Here is a 17,336-nt window from a genome sequence, read left to right as displayed (position 1 = left end):
CACAGCTCTTACTGTGAAGAAACCTTTCCGTATTTGTATATGAAATCTCTTTTCCTCTAGACGTAAAGAGTGCCCCCTTGTCCTCAGTGTTGACCGTAAAGTGAATAACTCAACACCAAGTTCACTATATGGACCTCTTATATATTTGTACATGATGATCATATCCCCCTTATTCTCCTCTTCTCCAGAGTGAATAAATTCAATTCCTCTAATCTTTCCTCATAGCTGAGCTTCTCCATGCCTCTTATCAGTTTGGTTGCCCTTCTCTGCATTTTCTCCAGTTCCCCGATATCCTTTTTTAGAACTGGAGCCCAAAACTGAACTGCATATTCCAGATGAGGTCTTACTAATGATTTGTACAGGGGCAAAAAAAACCCAGATCCTTTTCCACTACGGATCCCCCCAGTTGTACTCCCCCTAGTATGTATGACGCATGCATATTCTTAGCCCCCAAGTGCATAACTTTACATTTATCAACATTAAATCTCATCTGCCACTTAGTGGCCCAATTAGACAGAACATTGAGGTCGGCTTGTAAATTGGTGACATCCTATAAGGACGTTATTCCACTGCATAGCTTGGTGTCATCTGCAAAGACAGAAATGTTACTTTTGACCTCAGACCCAATATCATTTATAAATATATTAAAAGGTAAGGGTCCCAGCACTGAACATTGGGGTACACCACTGATAACCTTCAACCATTCAGAGTAAGAATCATTAACCACGACTCTCTGAATTCTGTCTTTCAGACAGTTTTCTATCCATTTACAGACTGATATTTCCAATCCTAGTGTAGACCTTACCTTACACATGAGCCATGTGTGGGGAACTGTATCAAACGCAAACGCAAGGTTTTACTTACCTCTTACCTCTTCATAAAAATAAATCAGGTTTGTCTGACAGCTTCTGTCTTTCATGAATCCATGCTGTCTCTTGCTTAAATCGTTTTTTTCCAGCAAGAACTCATCTATGTGGTCTTTTATTAATCTCTCCAGTATCTTTCCAACTATAGAAGTTAAACTAACAGGTCTATAGTTACTTGGTAAAGACTTTTTGCCCTTATTAAATATGGGCACCACATTGGCCCTGCGCCAATCCAGTGGTACTATTTCTGTCATTAATGAGTCCCTAAAAATTTGATACAATGGCTTTGAAATTACAGAGCTCAATTCTTTTAGAATCCGTGGGTGGATGCCATCTGGTTCAGGTGCTTTATCCACCTTTGTTCTGTCTAAATATTTCTGGACCATATCACTTTTGAGCCATTGTGGATGTGGGGCTTTGTCACTACCACCCCCATTATGGACATGAGCTCCCCTATGCTCCAATGTATACACAGAGCTGAAGAAAGCATTTAATACATTTTCCTTCTCTTTGTCCCCAGTCACCCACTCTAGATTATTTTGTAAGGGCCTACATGCTCAGACCTGATTTTTTTACTATTAATATATTTGAAGAATTTTTTGGGGTTTGTCCTACTATCTTTTGCAATCCGTCGTTCATTTTGAATTTTTGCATCCTTGATTTCCTTTTTACATATCCTGTTATATTCTTTGTAACATTTAAAAGACACTAGTTGTAAAGGAACCCCAAATGGGACAGGGGTTAACACCGTTTACGATATTCCATTCCGAACCCAAGACCGCTTATCGACACTCCACAATCCGGCAGACGAACATGGCCCATACAGATTTTCCCCCAGAAACGAGACACACAGCTCTGTTCTCTGGTTCAACAGGAATAGACTTTAATGGGAAACTCAGGCTTCTTATATACAGTTTAGGAACCACAATGAACAATTACCCAAAACCACCCACAACATGACACAAGGAGCTCAATACACATCTTTTAGGAGACAGACCTGCTGTCTCTGAGATAATCTACATGAGCTAATTATTAATCATTTACCCAGACAAGGTGATTCCGAGATAAGCTCTTCTCACCTGCTATACAATAAACATTTATCATCAATATAAATTCACACAATACAGTGTCAATTAGCATCACACAATGAAAGGTTCTTGAGAGCCAGACTAAGGTTCATTTACATGACAGTAGCAGATGACATTAAACACCTTAACAGTCTGTGTTCCCACATTGAATGAATCACTCTTTCTATTGACCGGTTGGGTTTAGAATCAACAACATGTGATATTTCAAGATATCCTGAAATACATTGTGAATTATCATTACTGTCCCATCTCCTGTAATCCAAGATATCGATTCTCAATCATCCTATGCCCCTAGTGGACATAGGATGACTTTAGACACAAGAGTTATCGGTGAAGCTGAAACAGGAGTACCCCACACCCTGCAAGAGCCTCTGGGTCCCACGGGCCCTCCCGTTACACTAGTGTTCCTTCAAAGGTTTTATTTTTAGCCTTTTAAACTTATTGCCCATGGGAATATACTTTGCAGTGAGTTCACAAACAGTCTTTTTGAAGAATTCCTATTTCTGTTCTGTGTTTATCGATGCCAATATTCCATCCCAGTCTAAGTCCTGGAGAGCAGCCCTCATCTTTGGAAAATTTGCTCTCTTGAAATTAAGTGTTTTTATCTTTCCTGTATGTATTTCTTGCTTACAGCTAACATCAAATGAAATCACGTTATGGTCACTGCTACCCAGGTGTTCCTTTATCTGAACATTAGTAACAAGCTCTACATGGTTTGAGATTACCAGGTCCAAGAGAGCTTCATTCCTAGTTGGGGCTTCAATAAACTGGACCATAAAATTGTCATGTAATAGGTTTTTTAATTTTTGCCCTTTAACTGTCCCAGCAGTGCCATTACTCCAGTCCAGTTTAAATCCCTCATTATTATCACCGTCCCAGCCCTTGCAGCCCTTTCCATCTGTGCACAGAGTCTCCACCTCCTCGTTAACATTGGGTGGTCTATAACAAACTCCAATGATTAACTTTGAACTATGCACATCTGTATGCAATTCCACCCATAATGCTTCAGCCTCATCACACTCTCCATCAACCAGGTCCTATTTCTCGCTTGCTTTGAGGTCACTTCTCACATAGAGACAGACCCCACCACCTTTCCTTTTTACCCTGTCTTTCCGAAAGAGAGCATAGCCAGGAATATTAATAGCCCAGTCATGTGAGGATTGAAGCCAAGTTTCAGCAATACCGATTACATCATAGCTCTCCTGATGCACCAGAGCTTCCAACTCACCTATTTTGCTTGGCAGACTTTTGGCATTGGTGAACAAACACTTAAATGTATTATTACATTTTTCTCTGGTGTTTTTCATACAATTTTCAGTAGTACAAATAGCACTATAGTTTCCAATGGCTGTTTGCAACATGGGAACTTTCTTGTCACCTGCCATAACCCTCCCCCATCTATCCCCATTTCACTCTCCATTAATGTCTGACCCCTAACTGACCTGTGTGCCAGATGTAATTTTAGTTCACCCTCCCCCTCAAGCCTAGTTTAAATACTCCTCCAGCATTCCCATAAACCTCTCCCCCAGCACAGCAGACCCCCTTCCATTCAAGTGCAAACCGTCTTTAGCATATAGGTTGCACCCCAATGAAAAGTCAGCCCAGTGCTCTAGAAACCCAAATCCCTCCTTCCTACACCAGGTCTTTAGCCATGCATTCAGCTCTCTAATCTCCCCCTGCCTTTCCTGTGTTGCGCATGGCACAGGCAATATTTCAGAGAATATCACCTTGGAGGTCCTTCCCTTCATCTTGCAGCCTAGTTCTTTAAATTGATTCTTAAGGAGCCTCCACCTTCCATGTATACTGTCATTGGTTCCAACGTGGACCAAGACAGCTGGGTCATGCCCAGCCCCTCCCAGTAATTTATCCACCCGGTCCACCACATCCTGAACCCTGGCACCAGGGAGACAGCAAACCATTCGGTTGATTATTCTATCAGTCCTTCTGATTATAGAATCCCCTATTACCACCAACTGTCTAGGCCTACCTGCACTCCTCTCACCACCTCTACTAGATGGATTTCTCTCCCGGCTGTTAGGGGTAGCAGTGACATCTAGGGTTGCCACCTCTGTGTTTACCACCTCCACATCTTCACCCAACTTGGCACATTTGTTTTGATGCACAAATACAGGACTGGCCTTCCTTTTCTGCAAGCCCCTTCCACTCCCTCTAACTACATTAGCCCATCTTCCTACCTGATAATCCTGACTTGCCCCTCCACCCTCCACATCAACCTTACTGACCACCTGCTCAGCGAGCAGAGGACCCCTTTCAAGGTTGTCCTTTCTGCCCAGTGTTGCAACTTGCTCCTCCAGATCTCTAATGCAAGCTTCCAGAAGGGCAACCTGCTCACATCTGTCACAGCGGTATCCATCCTGGAGCTCTTGCACCAATTTTGCATACATGTGGCACACTGTGCACTGAGCAAAACCTTCAACCCTGCTAGCACTCATTTCCCAGTTACAATATAATTACTTGTAGGAAGTTTAAGATGTTACTCACAGTTTAGAAAACTCCAGTCTTAACTCCTGTTTTACAATAAAAACAAGGATGCGCCAATCTAAGTGCAGTATTAAAAGGTTTAATAAAATGAAATAAAGCACACAGCCAAATGGCTACTCACAATTGCTATAAGATAACAGGCATGTAAGGTGACTATGGTCCGGGGTCACTGGTGTCGGATATGTCCTGGTCCTGAGGGAAGTCAGCACAAGATGGAGAAAGCTGTAGATGGAACGCTGTGGCAATCAAAACAATCATGCGGGGAGACAGCAATCCGCGCAAAAATGCCGTACAGGGCGGCGTGTGTCTCAGGGTGAACCGCAGACAGAGATCGTCGCACCGGAAGTGACGCAGCGTGGCCTACGGGAGAGGACCAATCGGATAACGCGTTTCACAGCTCCATTGTTTCTTCTGATCTGAAGAAACAGCGCATCCATCCTTTGGCGCATCCATGTTTTTCTTGTGTACCATTTTCAGAGCTCGCTTCTGCTTTTTGGGATTGCTGCCGCTAAGAGCTTATGGACTCATTCATGAACTTTTGTGTTATATAATCCTTCTGAGATAAGGACTATTTTATTAATCAGCCACTAACTTTTTAAACCACTTCCTTATTTATGACAATCTTATTCATATTCATGAGCCACTGTTGTCTGTAATCTACCTTATCTTGCGCCATCTGACATTTTTTTTGCATTTAACTCCTGTTTTCAACTCCTGTTTTTTTAACTCTCCACTTTAGTTCAAAATTCCATTTATGTTCACAAAATCCACATGCAAGCCACCATCAGCAGGGAGCCAGCTCCTATGGGAGTTTGTACAGACACTTATTTACTCACCTGTGAACAATTAACCACTCCCCTTAATTAGTAGAAAGAAAAGGCTTGTTATCTTCTAATTAAAACTGGCATTAAAAATACACCCATACCAAAATGAACATACATTTCCCTTTAGAAATGCATATAACTGATTGTGATCTCTAGTTATTACTACTGTAAACTGAATATAACAAATATTTCAAATAAATGAGAAGGACTTAATAATGAACCTCCTCCAAAACCTTTGTTCAAGAGGAATTGAGCACTTAATAGCTGGTATAAGTGAGTAGAGAAAGATGAAATTTGGATCTTAAAAAAATTATCTAAAGCTGACGCACCTAAAAATACGTGACTGAGAACATTGAATTCCTCCTGTATATGCTGTAACTTCAGTCTAAACTATTTTTTTTGTTGTATTAGTTTAGAATCGTGTGTGGAAGAGTCAGATCCTCTGTAATTTTTTTCTATGTGTGTCCCTAATGAGGTTTCTTTTCACTTCATATTTTTATAACCAAACAAAGTAGATAATCTAAAGGTCAGAATCTGCAATAAACACAATTGTTAGGGATTCTTACTCTGCAAAATGAAACTAAAATACTGCCCTCTATGACCCAAACCACCATGCAAAGAGTGGCTCTTTGCATAGTAGTTTGGGTCACGATGGGCTGCACATCCATTTATTTTGTCTATGACAAAATAACACTTTCTGCAGGTCACAGTCCTTTGTCTTTATATCTACTGGCCTCTCCACTATGCCTTTGGTGTGCCCTCCTTTTGGTGGCCGGTCCCACCCACAGCTCTCTGGGAAAGCCTGTCCCAGTGGTTCCAATCCATGGCACCTATTTCCTTTGTGAGAGATGACTTTAATCCTACTTTTTGATTGATTTTGATTTTGTGTTTGATGTATGTTGCTTATCAGCCTGAAACCGATTTGTCTTCTGAAGACAAATTGAAGTCAAACACAGTTTGAACTGGATGAACTAGTCTTTATTCAACCTTACCAACTATGTAATTATGTAAGTGAACTGTGTTTATGAAGACGTTGACAAGGAATTTATTAGTGTCTGGTTTACATCATACACTTTTGCTGTCATGCCAAATGTAGTGTTTTATATTCTATATTAACACAGATAACGTTCTTATATGAAATGTGAATATTAAAGATGTAAAAACATTTCATACCTATATTTGAAAAACTGTTACTTCTTTTTGGCGTGACTCTGACCCATGAGCATTTTTTTTGTGCATAACAAAAATATTATTTGAATGCCACAGAGTACTTGAATATTGGTGCTGCACAATCCCCAGTTTTCAATCTGGTAGAACATCTGTGGGGTGTACGTTGAATCCATAACATAACAACCATCCATTATTTTGTGTTAAGCATAGCTTGGAGCATAAGTGAGGTGTTTGCAATGCACATATTCAAGGAACGGTTGCTGGTTCATCTGATACACAATACAACATGCTTTAGTGGAACCACCAGGTCTGATGCCTCGTACACACGACCATTTTTCCCGACGGGAAAACTACCATGTTTGCTTTTGGTTGGGAAAACCGGCCGTGTGTATGCTCCAACAGGAAAACTGCGAGCAAAAAAATGAGAACTTGTTCTCTTTTTTCCCGCCGCATTTTTCCTATGTGAAAGCAGTGGAGCATACACACGGCCGGTTTTCCTGACCAAAGCTGTCATGGCAGTTTTCCTGTTGGGAAAACCGGCCGTGTGTACACAGGGAAAAGCAACCGAGCAGGTTCTCGGTTTTCCCGGTGGACTTTTGACCGCCGGGAAAACCGATCGCGTGTACTAGGCATGACAGTTAGACTGCCAAGATCTTTGCTTCAACTTTCATAGCAGTACATGACTGCAAAAAGTGGCTTTGTACTTAATCAATCAATAAAGGCTTATGGTTCACATGCTGTTTTTCTTGATGATTTCTAAACAGGTTCCCTCAGATCTTGATGAAATGTCAGGTTAGACTGTTTGAGTTGTAAATGTACACCAAAGACAGGAAACCCAGTGTTGGTATTCACTGGAATCATAGTTTGGGGAACCTTGTACCTCCTAATGATATGGTTACACGGAATAACACATTTCTTTAAATTGCACTTGTTATGATTAATGATTTATACAGCTAGATTCTCCTTACTAACAATAATAATAATAATCATAATAATAATAATTATTATTTAATTCTCTTATCAGTTCCGAAATGATCTCCAGTGCCTGCCACCATCTGTGCAACACCGAGCATACAATCAGATCCATCTCCTAGAGGAAAAAACTCGATCCATAAAAGCTGATGTCTCTTCAGTATCTCCAGAGAAGGTTCAGTGGAGCTTTCTGGTAAATTATTTTCTTTTAAGTGCTACATGTTTGGTAAACTGATTATTTGTCAAGACTGGATAAAATAGCATGCTACTTCTTGGTCTGTTAGTGAGAATTTTATGTGTTGTCATCTAGAATGAATAACTCTAGATCTTGGGAACAGAGTATTAAAAAGAGCTCCAGGATGGATTTAGCTTCACGTTATATCTGGGTTTATTTTTTCATTGTCTTCTTAAAATATTATTTATATGCCATCACTTCTATTACAAATCCATATTATCCAAATCCTCGCTATACAAAGAGAGGCCAGAGCAACACTTTTGATTACTTTATATCCCAGTAGACATTTTTGCATCCATATCTGATGTTTGGTAACAGAGATATGACCTTAAAGTGGTTGCAAAGCCTCATATATACCTAGTGAAGTAAATAGCCTCAGATGATACACAGAGATGAAACAAATCTCCCTACATAAGTTTTACTTGTATATTGTATCTGCTGTCTTCCCCTTTCTACACCCTTTCAAAAGTGAAGATTGTGTTAAAAATCTTTCTTCATCTGCCAGCAGTACATAGGGTGGGTGGGGAGACTGCACTTACACTGTGTGAGGGCTGATTGGAGTAAAGGGGCACCCCCGCCTTCCCCTCCCCATAGGCAGAGGAACAAAGGAACATGCAAAGCTGTATTCTGAATAGACAAGCTCTCTGCTTATCTACCTCTAAGCACCCTACCCAACACAAATTTTTAGCTCATGTTATCTAATGTGTTGGAGAACTTGTCAGAAGTGACCAATGCTGATAGCAGAAGAACAGAGCACCAGAGATAAATGACACTTAGAGCTTTACAACCACTTTAAATTGTAGAACGTTTGAATCCAGTTTTAATACAGATTTTATGGCTTGATGACCTTTGTTATTGCAAGTTATAGTAATCAAAGCTTCTACAGAGCAAAGCTTGGGATGTAGTACAGTAATAATCAGTCAGGTTTTAGTAAATGGGTCAATATGGACCCAAGAAACTGACTACTGTGTGCTATAAGCCAGTGGATATGTATGTATAGTGTGGCTTTGTATTTAACTGTGAATTTTTGATGGTGAGGACAATAACTTTTACATTTTTTTTTTTTTAGAAAGCTAGTTCTGTATTGTATACCGTAATTAAATTAAAAGCGTCTTGGATTTTTCTGAGTGCATTTAGTTGATATTACATACACTATGATGCCAAAAAATGCGCTACTTCAGGGGAATTTGAAAGCCTCAAATCAGTGTGATTTGCACCTCTGATTTCATTGTGGTTTAAGACTTCATTTAACAAAAGCCTATGCAAGTCACAATGAAATCTGAAAAAAGTAGTGCAGGAACCTTTTTTAAAGTCTCTGCGACATGAGTCGTGGCGATTTGAATGGTTCCATTTCCAGCAATGGGATGCGACTGGGGCTCAGGGTTCAGGGTTCTTTTGCAGCGAGAGAAGTCCAGGTGAGGAGGGGGCTGTCGCCCCTCCTCGGCGCAGGCTGCCATGTGGCCTTAGTTGGTCAGCCTGAGGCCCTGAAACGTTGAAGCTGCAACCCATGGTTCTTGTGAGAGCTGACTGAGGGAGGATGTCCGTGGATCCTGTCTGGTACTACTGAGGAAGGCTGCCGTGAGTGCTTCAGGAGCCTTGTGAGTACCAACCCCCCCAGGGGATCTTGGGGACTTGTGCTGTTAGATCCTCCCCTGAGTGCTAGAAGTGAGCTGCTGGGTGTGAGCTAAAGGGGACACTGGCTAGTGTCTTGAAGAGGCAAAGTTCACTAAGTTCCTTCAGCTACAGGGGACTTGTTCATTCCATACGGGCGCTGTATGGTCCTGCAGATAGTCTGCTACACAGTTCTATCAAGAGAGTTATCCTCGCCTGTTAGTAGTTAATTTGGAGTATTCTACTAATTCCCTTCTCCTATCCAAGTTCTCAAAAAAAAAAAAAAACCCTATACCGGTCATTGAAAAGAATGAGTGGAAGAGTGGCTGTGTGGAAATACCCTGTAACTGGCTGTGGATTAAACAGCGGGATGCCCGGGCAAACCAATATCCAAGCGGCTCCTGCAGGGGGTAGAGCTACAGAAGTTATGAATAAGCTTTTTGGAATGTTGTTACATTATCTTCCTAGTCTTTAGGATATGATAGTAATGGTTTCATTGACTGTGATGCTGTTCTGACATGTTTGGGTCAAGTGTGTGGTATTAGGAGGAAACTGGATTTGACGTAACTGTAACTAGAATTTCTATAGAAGTAACACATTACTCAGTTATGATCAAAATAATTCACTATGAAGTTAAATCAATGAAATGCATTTACAGCAGTTTGTTAGATGTTTGATCTTGAGTAATTCATGCCAAGGTTTTTTTGCCAAGATAGTTGCCCTTAATTTCCCAGCCCTGATGAATAGAAATGAATGCAAAGAAAGGAGTCATCTCATTTCCATTGCTGTGTCACCTACATTACAAACACATGGAGTCAGTTTCTGTAGACAAGGGATATTGTTATTCTTGTGTCATTAATCTGCTACTGTATGTCCATAAATAAAGCAAAGACAAAGTCCTGTCACCTCTTAGTTACCTAGTGACAATGGCAAGTAACGCTGACTGCAGGTGCCGATAAACAGGCGGCACAGGCTGGAACGGAAACATAAGTGCAGTCTGTTGTAAAATAGATTCTGATAAGAGATGTTTTAAGCCTCAGTTGCCTCAAGTGCCTTTAACCCAATCAGTACCTTTAAATGTGTGCATAATTCTGAACTTTAACCACTTGCTTCCCAAGCCTATTGTGACACTTCTCTCCTACATGTAAAATTGATCTTTTTTTGCTATACAGTTACTTTCTTATGTCATATGGTTTGAGCAGTGTTTTTTCAAGTGCTATTTTTTGTGTGAGAAAATACAAACTAATGAATTTTAGTGAACACAAACACAATATAATAACATTTTGGGGGGTAAAAACCCTGTGTAAATAGATACCAAACATGTCATGCTTTAAAATTGTGCATGCTCGTCACTTCCAGGTCCTGATGTCACACAGTGAGAGGAACAACTTCAGTTCCTCTCACCATAAGTCCGGAGCTGGATGCCTCCAGCCGCATGGTTACCGGGCTTCCCAGTCGCTCGGGAGAGCCTGGTAAAGGTAATGGCAGCAATCTCTAAAAGTATTCCAGCCGTTGCCCAGCCAATCAGATTATTTTTACAACAAAGAGAATCAGCAGCTTGAAAAAATGATACTGAGATCAGGGTTGAAGCCTCAACCATGATCCTGGTATAACTGCTTCCTTACCGTGACACATACAGGTATAAACTGTGACCAGTAGAGAAGCAGTTAACCTCCCTGGCAGTATGATTCTTTTAGATTTTAGGTGCTGAAAGCGGTACCATTATTTTGCATGGAAATTTGGCGTTTTGTATTGCAGGCCTGTAATTCTTAGGAATAACTCACCTAAATCTGTCCAAACAAGAGTCTAGTAGACATCTCAGGTATGATAAAGCTTGAAACACAAAATCATAAATTATAATATAATAAATAATAACAAATAATAATTTAATAAAAATATTTATTTTATTTATTCAATACATTTTAGTAAATAATATAATCAAAAACACTGATTTTTTTTGGTCAAACAAGGGTGCAATATTAGTAGTCATATTGCTTCAGTAAACGTCTCGGGTATGGAAAATTCTAAAACAAGGTACAGCACAAAGTCCAACGTCACAGTCGGGACAATAGAAACGTGTTTCTTTTCGGATTTTTCTTCTGGTGACGTCACGCTTGGAGCAGCAAATCACACACATCCTTGTGGGTGCTGTATTCTTTTCAGTGGGTGGAATGTGGTGCATAAAGTGACGACCAGTTAGTCGTTCCGGTCAGTTTACAGCCGTTGGCGTTTGGTGCTTTAGAAAGATGAGTTCGGCAACATTCCACACAAAGTCCGCATGAATCATAGGCCTGTCACTCTTTTTTTTCAGAAGAATGAATGCATTCCACAGGCACTGTTCCAGAAGATGCCTGAAGATTTTTTTATAATATTTTTTTTGTTGCTTCCTCATGGCTGGATAAAAGGTTATGGCCTGGTCAGCTCTGTCCACACCTCCCATGGTGTTGTTGTAGTCCAACATAACCTGTGGCTTCATCACATCCTTTCCACCTTTGGTGTGTACCATTACGGTCGAGGTGTTATGAATTGTACTCATAAGGCAGACATTTTTTTTGTCCCGCAACCTCAGTGCCATAATTTTTCCTTTCTGCCAGGCAACTACTTCTCCTGTCCCAAGCTTTTTATTGGCAAAGGTTGGCAGCATGTCACGCCGGTTAGCCCTAATGGTCCCAAATGCGTCCATCTTGTTCAGAAGGAGGACGCATAAAAATTTATGTAGTGACACAGTAGCCCTGGTTCAGCAATGGCTTAATCAAAGAAAGAACCGAAGCTGTTGCCATTCCAAAACTGCTGAATCGATTTTGGTCCCTTTCATGGTGTACAGGACCAAATTCCAGATGTACCCAGAGCTGGATTCACACAGCATAAATGACTTTATGCCAAATCGAGCGCGCTTTGATGCAATAAACTGTATCCAGCTAAGTCTACCTTTGTAGGCCATAAGACTTTCGTCAATACTTATGTCTCTCTCTGGAACATAGGTCTGCTGGAAATGATTCCGTTTTGGAGCTGGATGAGAACTCTCATCAAAGTATTCATTATTTGCAAAGTGCAAATATTTCATTATGAGCGAAAATTTATATTCCGACATAACAGTGCCAAAAAAAAGAGTGGCCAGTAATTTGTTGGTTGTCCAGTACCATTTCTGCAGGGGTTTCCCCACCACTCCCTGTAAAATTATAAGGCCAAGAAACTTCCAGATGTCCTCTCTGGTTACCGATTCCCACCTTCTTCTCCTTGAAAAGCGCTGATGGGTAGCAGCTTGTTGCTTCTGGTAGCGATTCGTCTCCAAAACAATTTTGGCAATAACTTCATCAGTCAAAAAGAGCCTGAGGTATGCCAAGGGGTTGTCATCTTCAACATCCACTTTGATCCCAGGTGCTCCTGTAAATGGAAATTTTGGGGGTGCTACGTGCTCAGTACCGCAATCAATCGAGCACCAAGTCCGCACATCGCTGGGCACAGTCGCAGGATCGTCACTAAAATCGCTTTCTGCGTCTGATGATGAACTTCCCCACGAGTCGCTGTCACTCAACTACTCTGCAAGTGATTCTGTATCGCTGTCGCTGTTTTCCAGCAGGTTATATAGCGAATTTGAGGTGGAGGCAAGCTTTTTTGATGCCATGGTCGCTGTGAAGTTTACAGACACAAAGTACAGTAAAACTGCAGACAAGGGCACTGGAGAAAGCACTGGGGGGCACTCTAAGGTCACTTTATTTTATTTTTTATTGTAATTTAATAGGATTACATTGTATCAGTGTGTTTGTGCTTTATGCATTTTGAATTTACCACCGGTTCCGCCCCCCTGCGTCTCCACGCTCGCAGGGAAGGGAATCAGGGGAACACAGTACATCGGGCGGAAGATCCGGCCGCCGTGCACTGAGGAAATACATCGCTGTATCCCGGGGTTACTGCTAATGGCACTAAAATTACACCCAGAGCCACACTCGGGAATACCGCTAGGCTAGTTAAAGCTGAAATCTAGACAGATACAAAAGACACAAATTAGTGCAACCCTTTCATTTAGAAATACATTTTTAAATGTATTTGAATGCAAGCAGTGTAAGTACCTACATTTTACCTGGTATCACCTCTGGGAGACCTTGTACACCAGAGTTAGAATGTGAGAGGAAGAAGTGACACAATGAGCTAATCAGTTCATGTTCTGGCAAGAAAGATGCTGATAGGAGGATAAAGCAGAGGGAGATTAGCTTATTACTGTGCTGCTTCTCCTTTGACTGTCCAGTCACACACTGGGGCAGGTCCTGAATACCTGGGGTTAGGGAAAGTGAGTTGAATAATTCTAGACATCATACTAAGGACATCTCATGGCAGATAAAATGTATTATAAATAAAATTTGCAGTGCCACTATAATGCATAAATATGGTGCAAAACAAAAAAAGGAGGGGGCAAGTGTTCATCAATAATTAAACCAATCATATCTAGAAAAAAGTTCCAATCCAAAGATGAAATGTGCAAAAGTGAAGAAACTACAAAGTACAAACATGCATGCTCAGAAGCAATGCTAAACATTACACAACATAAGTTAACGGAACAGAAGTTGCCCTAAGGGTGGCACTAAAAACCACATCGTTTTTTGTTTGTTGGCCAATAGTTCTTTGCCGTTTGTATGCAAGATGAATTTCTGGCCAACACACTTTGGACAAAAGTCCTACGCTTTGTTCGTGGAAAATCCGATCATGTGTACCAGGCTTTACAGACCATCAGCTTCCTACCCCCATGGCACAAGTACCAGCTCCAAAGGACACAAAACCATGAAAATAATATAGGGTCAGAACAGGAATGCTTGAAAAATGATCGCAGAGATCCAATATAGAAGTAATCTTCCTCAGATTATCATGCCAGTCCTGCTGAATGATGTAAGAGCACATATTCAAATGTATTGTAAAAATCAGCGGCACTTATCATAATTTTCTTATAGTATGTTGTATAAGCAATCATCTAGGTCAAAACCGCATTAATAGGTTATATCCTAAGATGGAGAACCAGTGAATTACATTAATAGAGTTCTTAGCCAGAAGCATGTATTGTTAACATTCACAAGCATACATCATAAAAGTCTTTCATAATAAAGGACCGTACAGACAATGGAGTTATCTCATTATTGCAGTGCTGTAAAACTGGACATCACCTACAGCTGGAGTAAACAATCATAGAATTACTGTATATTATTTTCAATTTAGATCAGTCCTAAAAGTAATAGGTCTATAATTTAAAACAAGACCTTGTTTAACCAACAATGCCAAATCACTAAGTATATCCTAATGAAGACTACATTGTTTTATTGTTTGATCCATTGACAAATAGAACATTATGGACTTTTTATAGGCATACTTTAAAAAGGTTTTATTAATGAAAAATGTGTTATACTGATAGGAGAGATAAATAACTCTTATGGAGTAAAAGGACCAGAGTAATAGGTAATAGTAATAGGTAAACGTAAGTATTCCTCACAAGATGAATACAATATGGTAGGTATTCAACTTCCTCACATCTTCAGATATGTCATTCTATATAAGGGTTAGTGTCAGGAATGGATATGGAGATCGAGATGCTAAGAGTGCTCCCCTTGCGACTAAGTGCAGCGCGACCCTGAAGTTGGGAACAGGGAGCGCGGTGCCCACAGAAGCTTGGTTGGCCAGGTGCTTGCTTGCAGTCTGATGAGCTCAGCCACTGAGGGATGGCTGAGGCAGGCAGAACTGAGCTTGTTGTATTCAGATGGGGATACCAGAAGCCAGGCCAGGGGCCAAACACAGGTAGGTCAGTCCAGAGCATATACAGGGGCGAGCCAAGGTCATACATGAGCAGGATCCAGGTACAAGCCGGGTGGTCAGGAAGCAGAAGCAGAGTCCAGAATCAGGTCAAGGGTCAAACACAGGAGATCAGGAAGCGAGGTCAAGGCAAGCTGGGTCACAACGGATAAGCACGGACTAGGAGACAAGGTCAAGGTACACAGGAGACTGAAGAGATAATCCAGCAATGAGCAGCTCCAGCAGCAGGCTTAAATAGACCAGGAAGTTAGTCATGTGATCTGTTTAGGTTACAAGGAGGAAGTACCGCCCACCTTAGTCATGCTGTGCACCATGGCAGCCATGATTGTCTTGGGAGAAATTGCCAGTCCTTCTTTGGCCTGTTCCCTGACAGTTAGAGGCAAGATTCAGAGGACTATTTAATTGGGGGAGATCAAAGGGGGGGTTACTTGATTGCACCAAAGTATATTGAAGGGACTCACCTATAACTGGCCACTCTAAATGTCTACATTTAATGGATAGTATGAAGGGGGTGTAGACAAATATAAGAGTGTAATAGTGTAGGGGTGCGCTGGTAAGAGGGTTTTGCAGCAGATGCCAGTAAAGCAGATGGGCCAAATCCTCATACAGTAAAAGGGCAAATGAAAAGTGTGTTAATAACTTTAAGAGGTCCAAAGCTGTCCCACTGCTAACAGCTCCTAGGTAATCATTTACCAGTGCAGCATGTCCCTAGGTATGGGTCACCTCTTGTGTGTCCCCATGTAAGGATCCATCCTAACTCCATACCACAAGCAGCCCCCATATATATACCCCAAGCGGGATGCCCTTGCTACAGCAGAAGCGGCGTGTGATGTCATGACCTGGCCGGGTCACGTGCGCCAGCCAAGGCCTCACGTGCACATGATTTGATAAAGGTACCTCTAGTTATATTATGTTGTCATGTTTTAGTGTAAGAATTCGATTTTTCAATTAAAAAGCAATGGTATTGGTAGAACCTTGCAGGAAGAGAAATTTTATTGTGTTAATCTGGTTGCAGCTTATCTCACATTTGAACCCCCAATGTCTTAGCAGTTTGATGTTCAATGGCAATGTTGGAAAATCTCACAAGGGCTTGCAGAACCACCCGAGCATCACCGTATTTTGAACATTCAGCTCGATATTTAAAGCCTAACTCCAGGCTTTTTTTTTTATTTAGTTCCCCTAGAGGTTAAAAAATTAGCAACTCTTGCTGCGATGCTTACCTTTACTCTGGAGCTGTCCCTTGTAGTACTTATTTTCAGCCACAAAACATTCTCTGAGTTATATGACACTGGGACATACTCTCACAAGGAAAATAAAAGAAATGGTCATTGCTGGCCTCCTTTCAAAATGCAGTTACTGACTTAGAAAATATTGATGCCAAAGCATTAACACTTAAGCCTGGGAAGAAACATTCCTAAAATCAGTGGTAAGCAATGGCAGCCTACACAATTCTCTCATGACAGGGATCCTTTAAAATGACCCACCTCACACAACTGTTCTCTGTAGGCATTGCTTTCAATACATGCACAGGACACATCTTGGGCACTAGTTAGAATTTCATAGAATACTTTATCTACTGTATGTACTATTACATTAGCTACATCCCTAGGGCTACCTCTTCCTGTACATCAAACGGAAGGAACCAGCCATTCTGTGTATGTTTGAGGCTTCACTTCTGCAATTACACTTTATGCAAATGGATGCTTCTGGTTTCAGTAGGAGAGACGTGTCAGCTGCACAGAGAACCTTCCCCCATTACCTTGACATTTAGTTAAGATGTTTTGATGGAACCAGGATGACATTAAACTTCTGCATATGAGAACTTATCATTGAATGAATGATCTTTTTTAAATATGCGTATTCGGATGGTTTGGAATGTGAAATCTAAGCTTTGAAATGTTTACAGTATACGTAAAATGAACCAATATACATGTATGAAGTAGCTCCTCTTCTAGCAGAGACAGAATAATGTGGATTAATCAGCTGCACATGGGCAGCCAACAACTGTGCAGGTAGGCCTGGGGTTTGCACACTTTTTAACCAGTGTCAGGGCTTTTTTTTTTTATAAAATGTATTTGAAAAATAAAGTTTTTATGCAAATATTGAAAAACATGATAAAATGACAAGCAGGGCACTGTAGTCCCTACCGCCAGCTACTACATCACTGCAGGTCAAAGTATTGACATAGCAGCCAGTGGAAGGAACCACTGTGCCCAGTGGGGAACATAGTCTATGACATAAACCTGAATTGCTGGATACCAGTGGCACCCATAGT

General features: G+C 41.0%; 1 protein-coding gene across 15 annotated transcripts in view; it reads left to right on the top strand.

Annotated features, from left to right (window-relative positions):
• The window catches only part of RIMBP2 (RIMS binding protein 2), a 758,298-nt gene that overhangs the window by 307,008 nt on the left and 433,954 nt on the right, over nucleotides 1–17,336 (top strand). For all 15 annotated transcript variants that reach the window (XM_040347437.1, XM_040347489.1, XM_040347429.1 and 12 more), the window contains one exon: nucleotides 7,475–7,615. In XM_040347437.1, coding sequence (XP_040203371.1) covers nucleotides 7,475–7,615 — 141 coding nt within the window. The remainder of the gene's footprint in view (nucleotides 1–7,474; nucleotides 7,616–17,336) is intronic.

This window comes from Rana temporaria, chromosome 1 (genome assembly GCF_905171775.1).
Source record: "Rana temporaria chromosome 1, aRanTem1.1, whole genome shotgun sequence".
Taxonomy (NCBI): Eukaryota; Metazoa; Chordata; class Amphibia; order Anura; family Ranidae; genus Rana; species Rana temporaria.
Note: the sequence above shows the minus strand (reverse complement) of the source record. Positions and strands in the feature narration are given on the sequence as shown.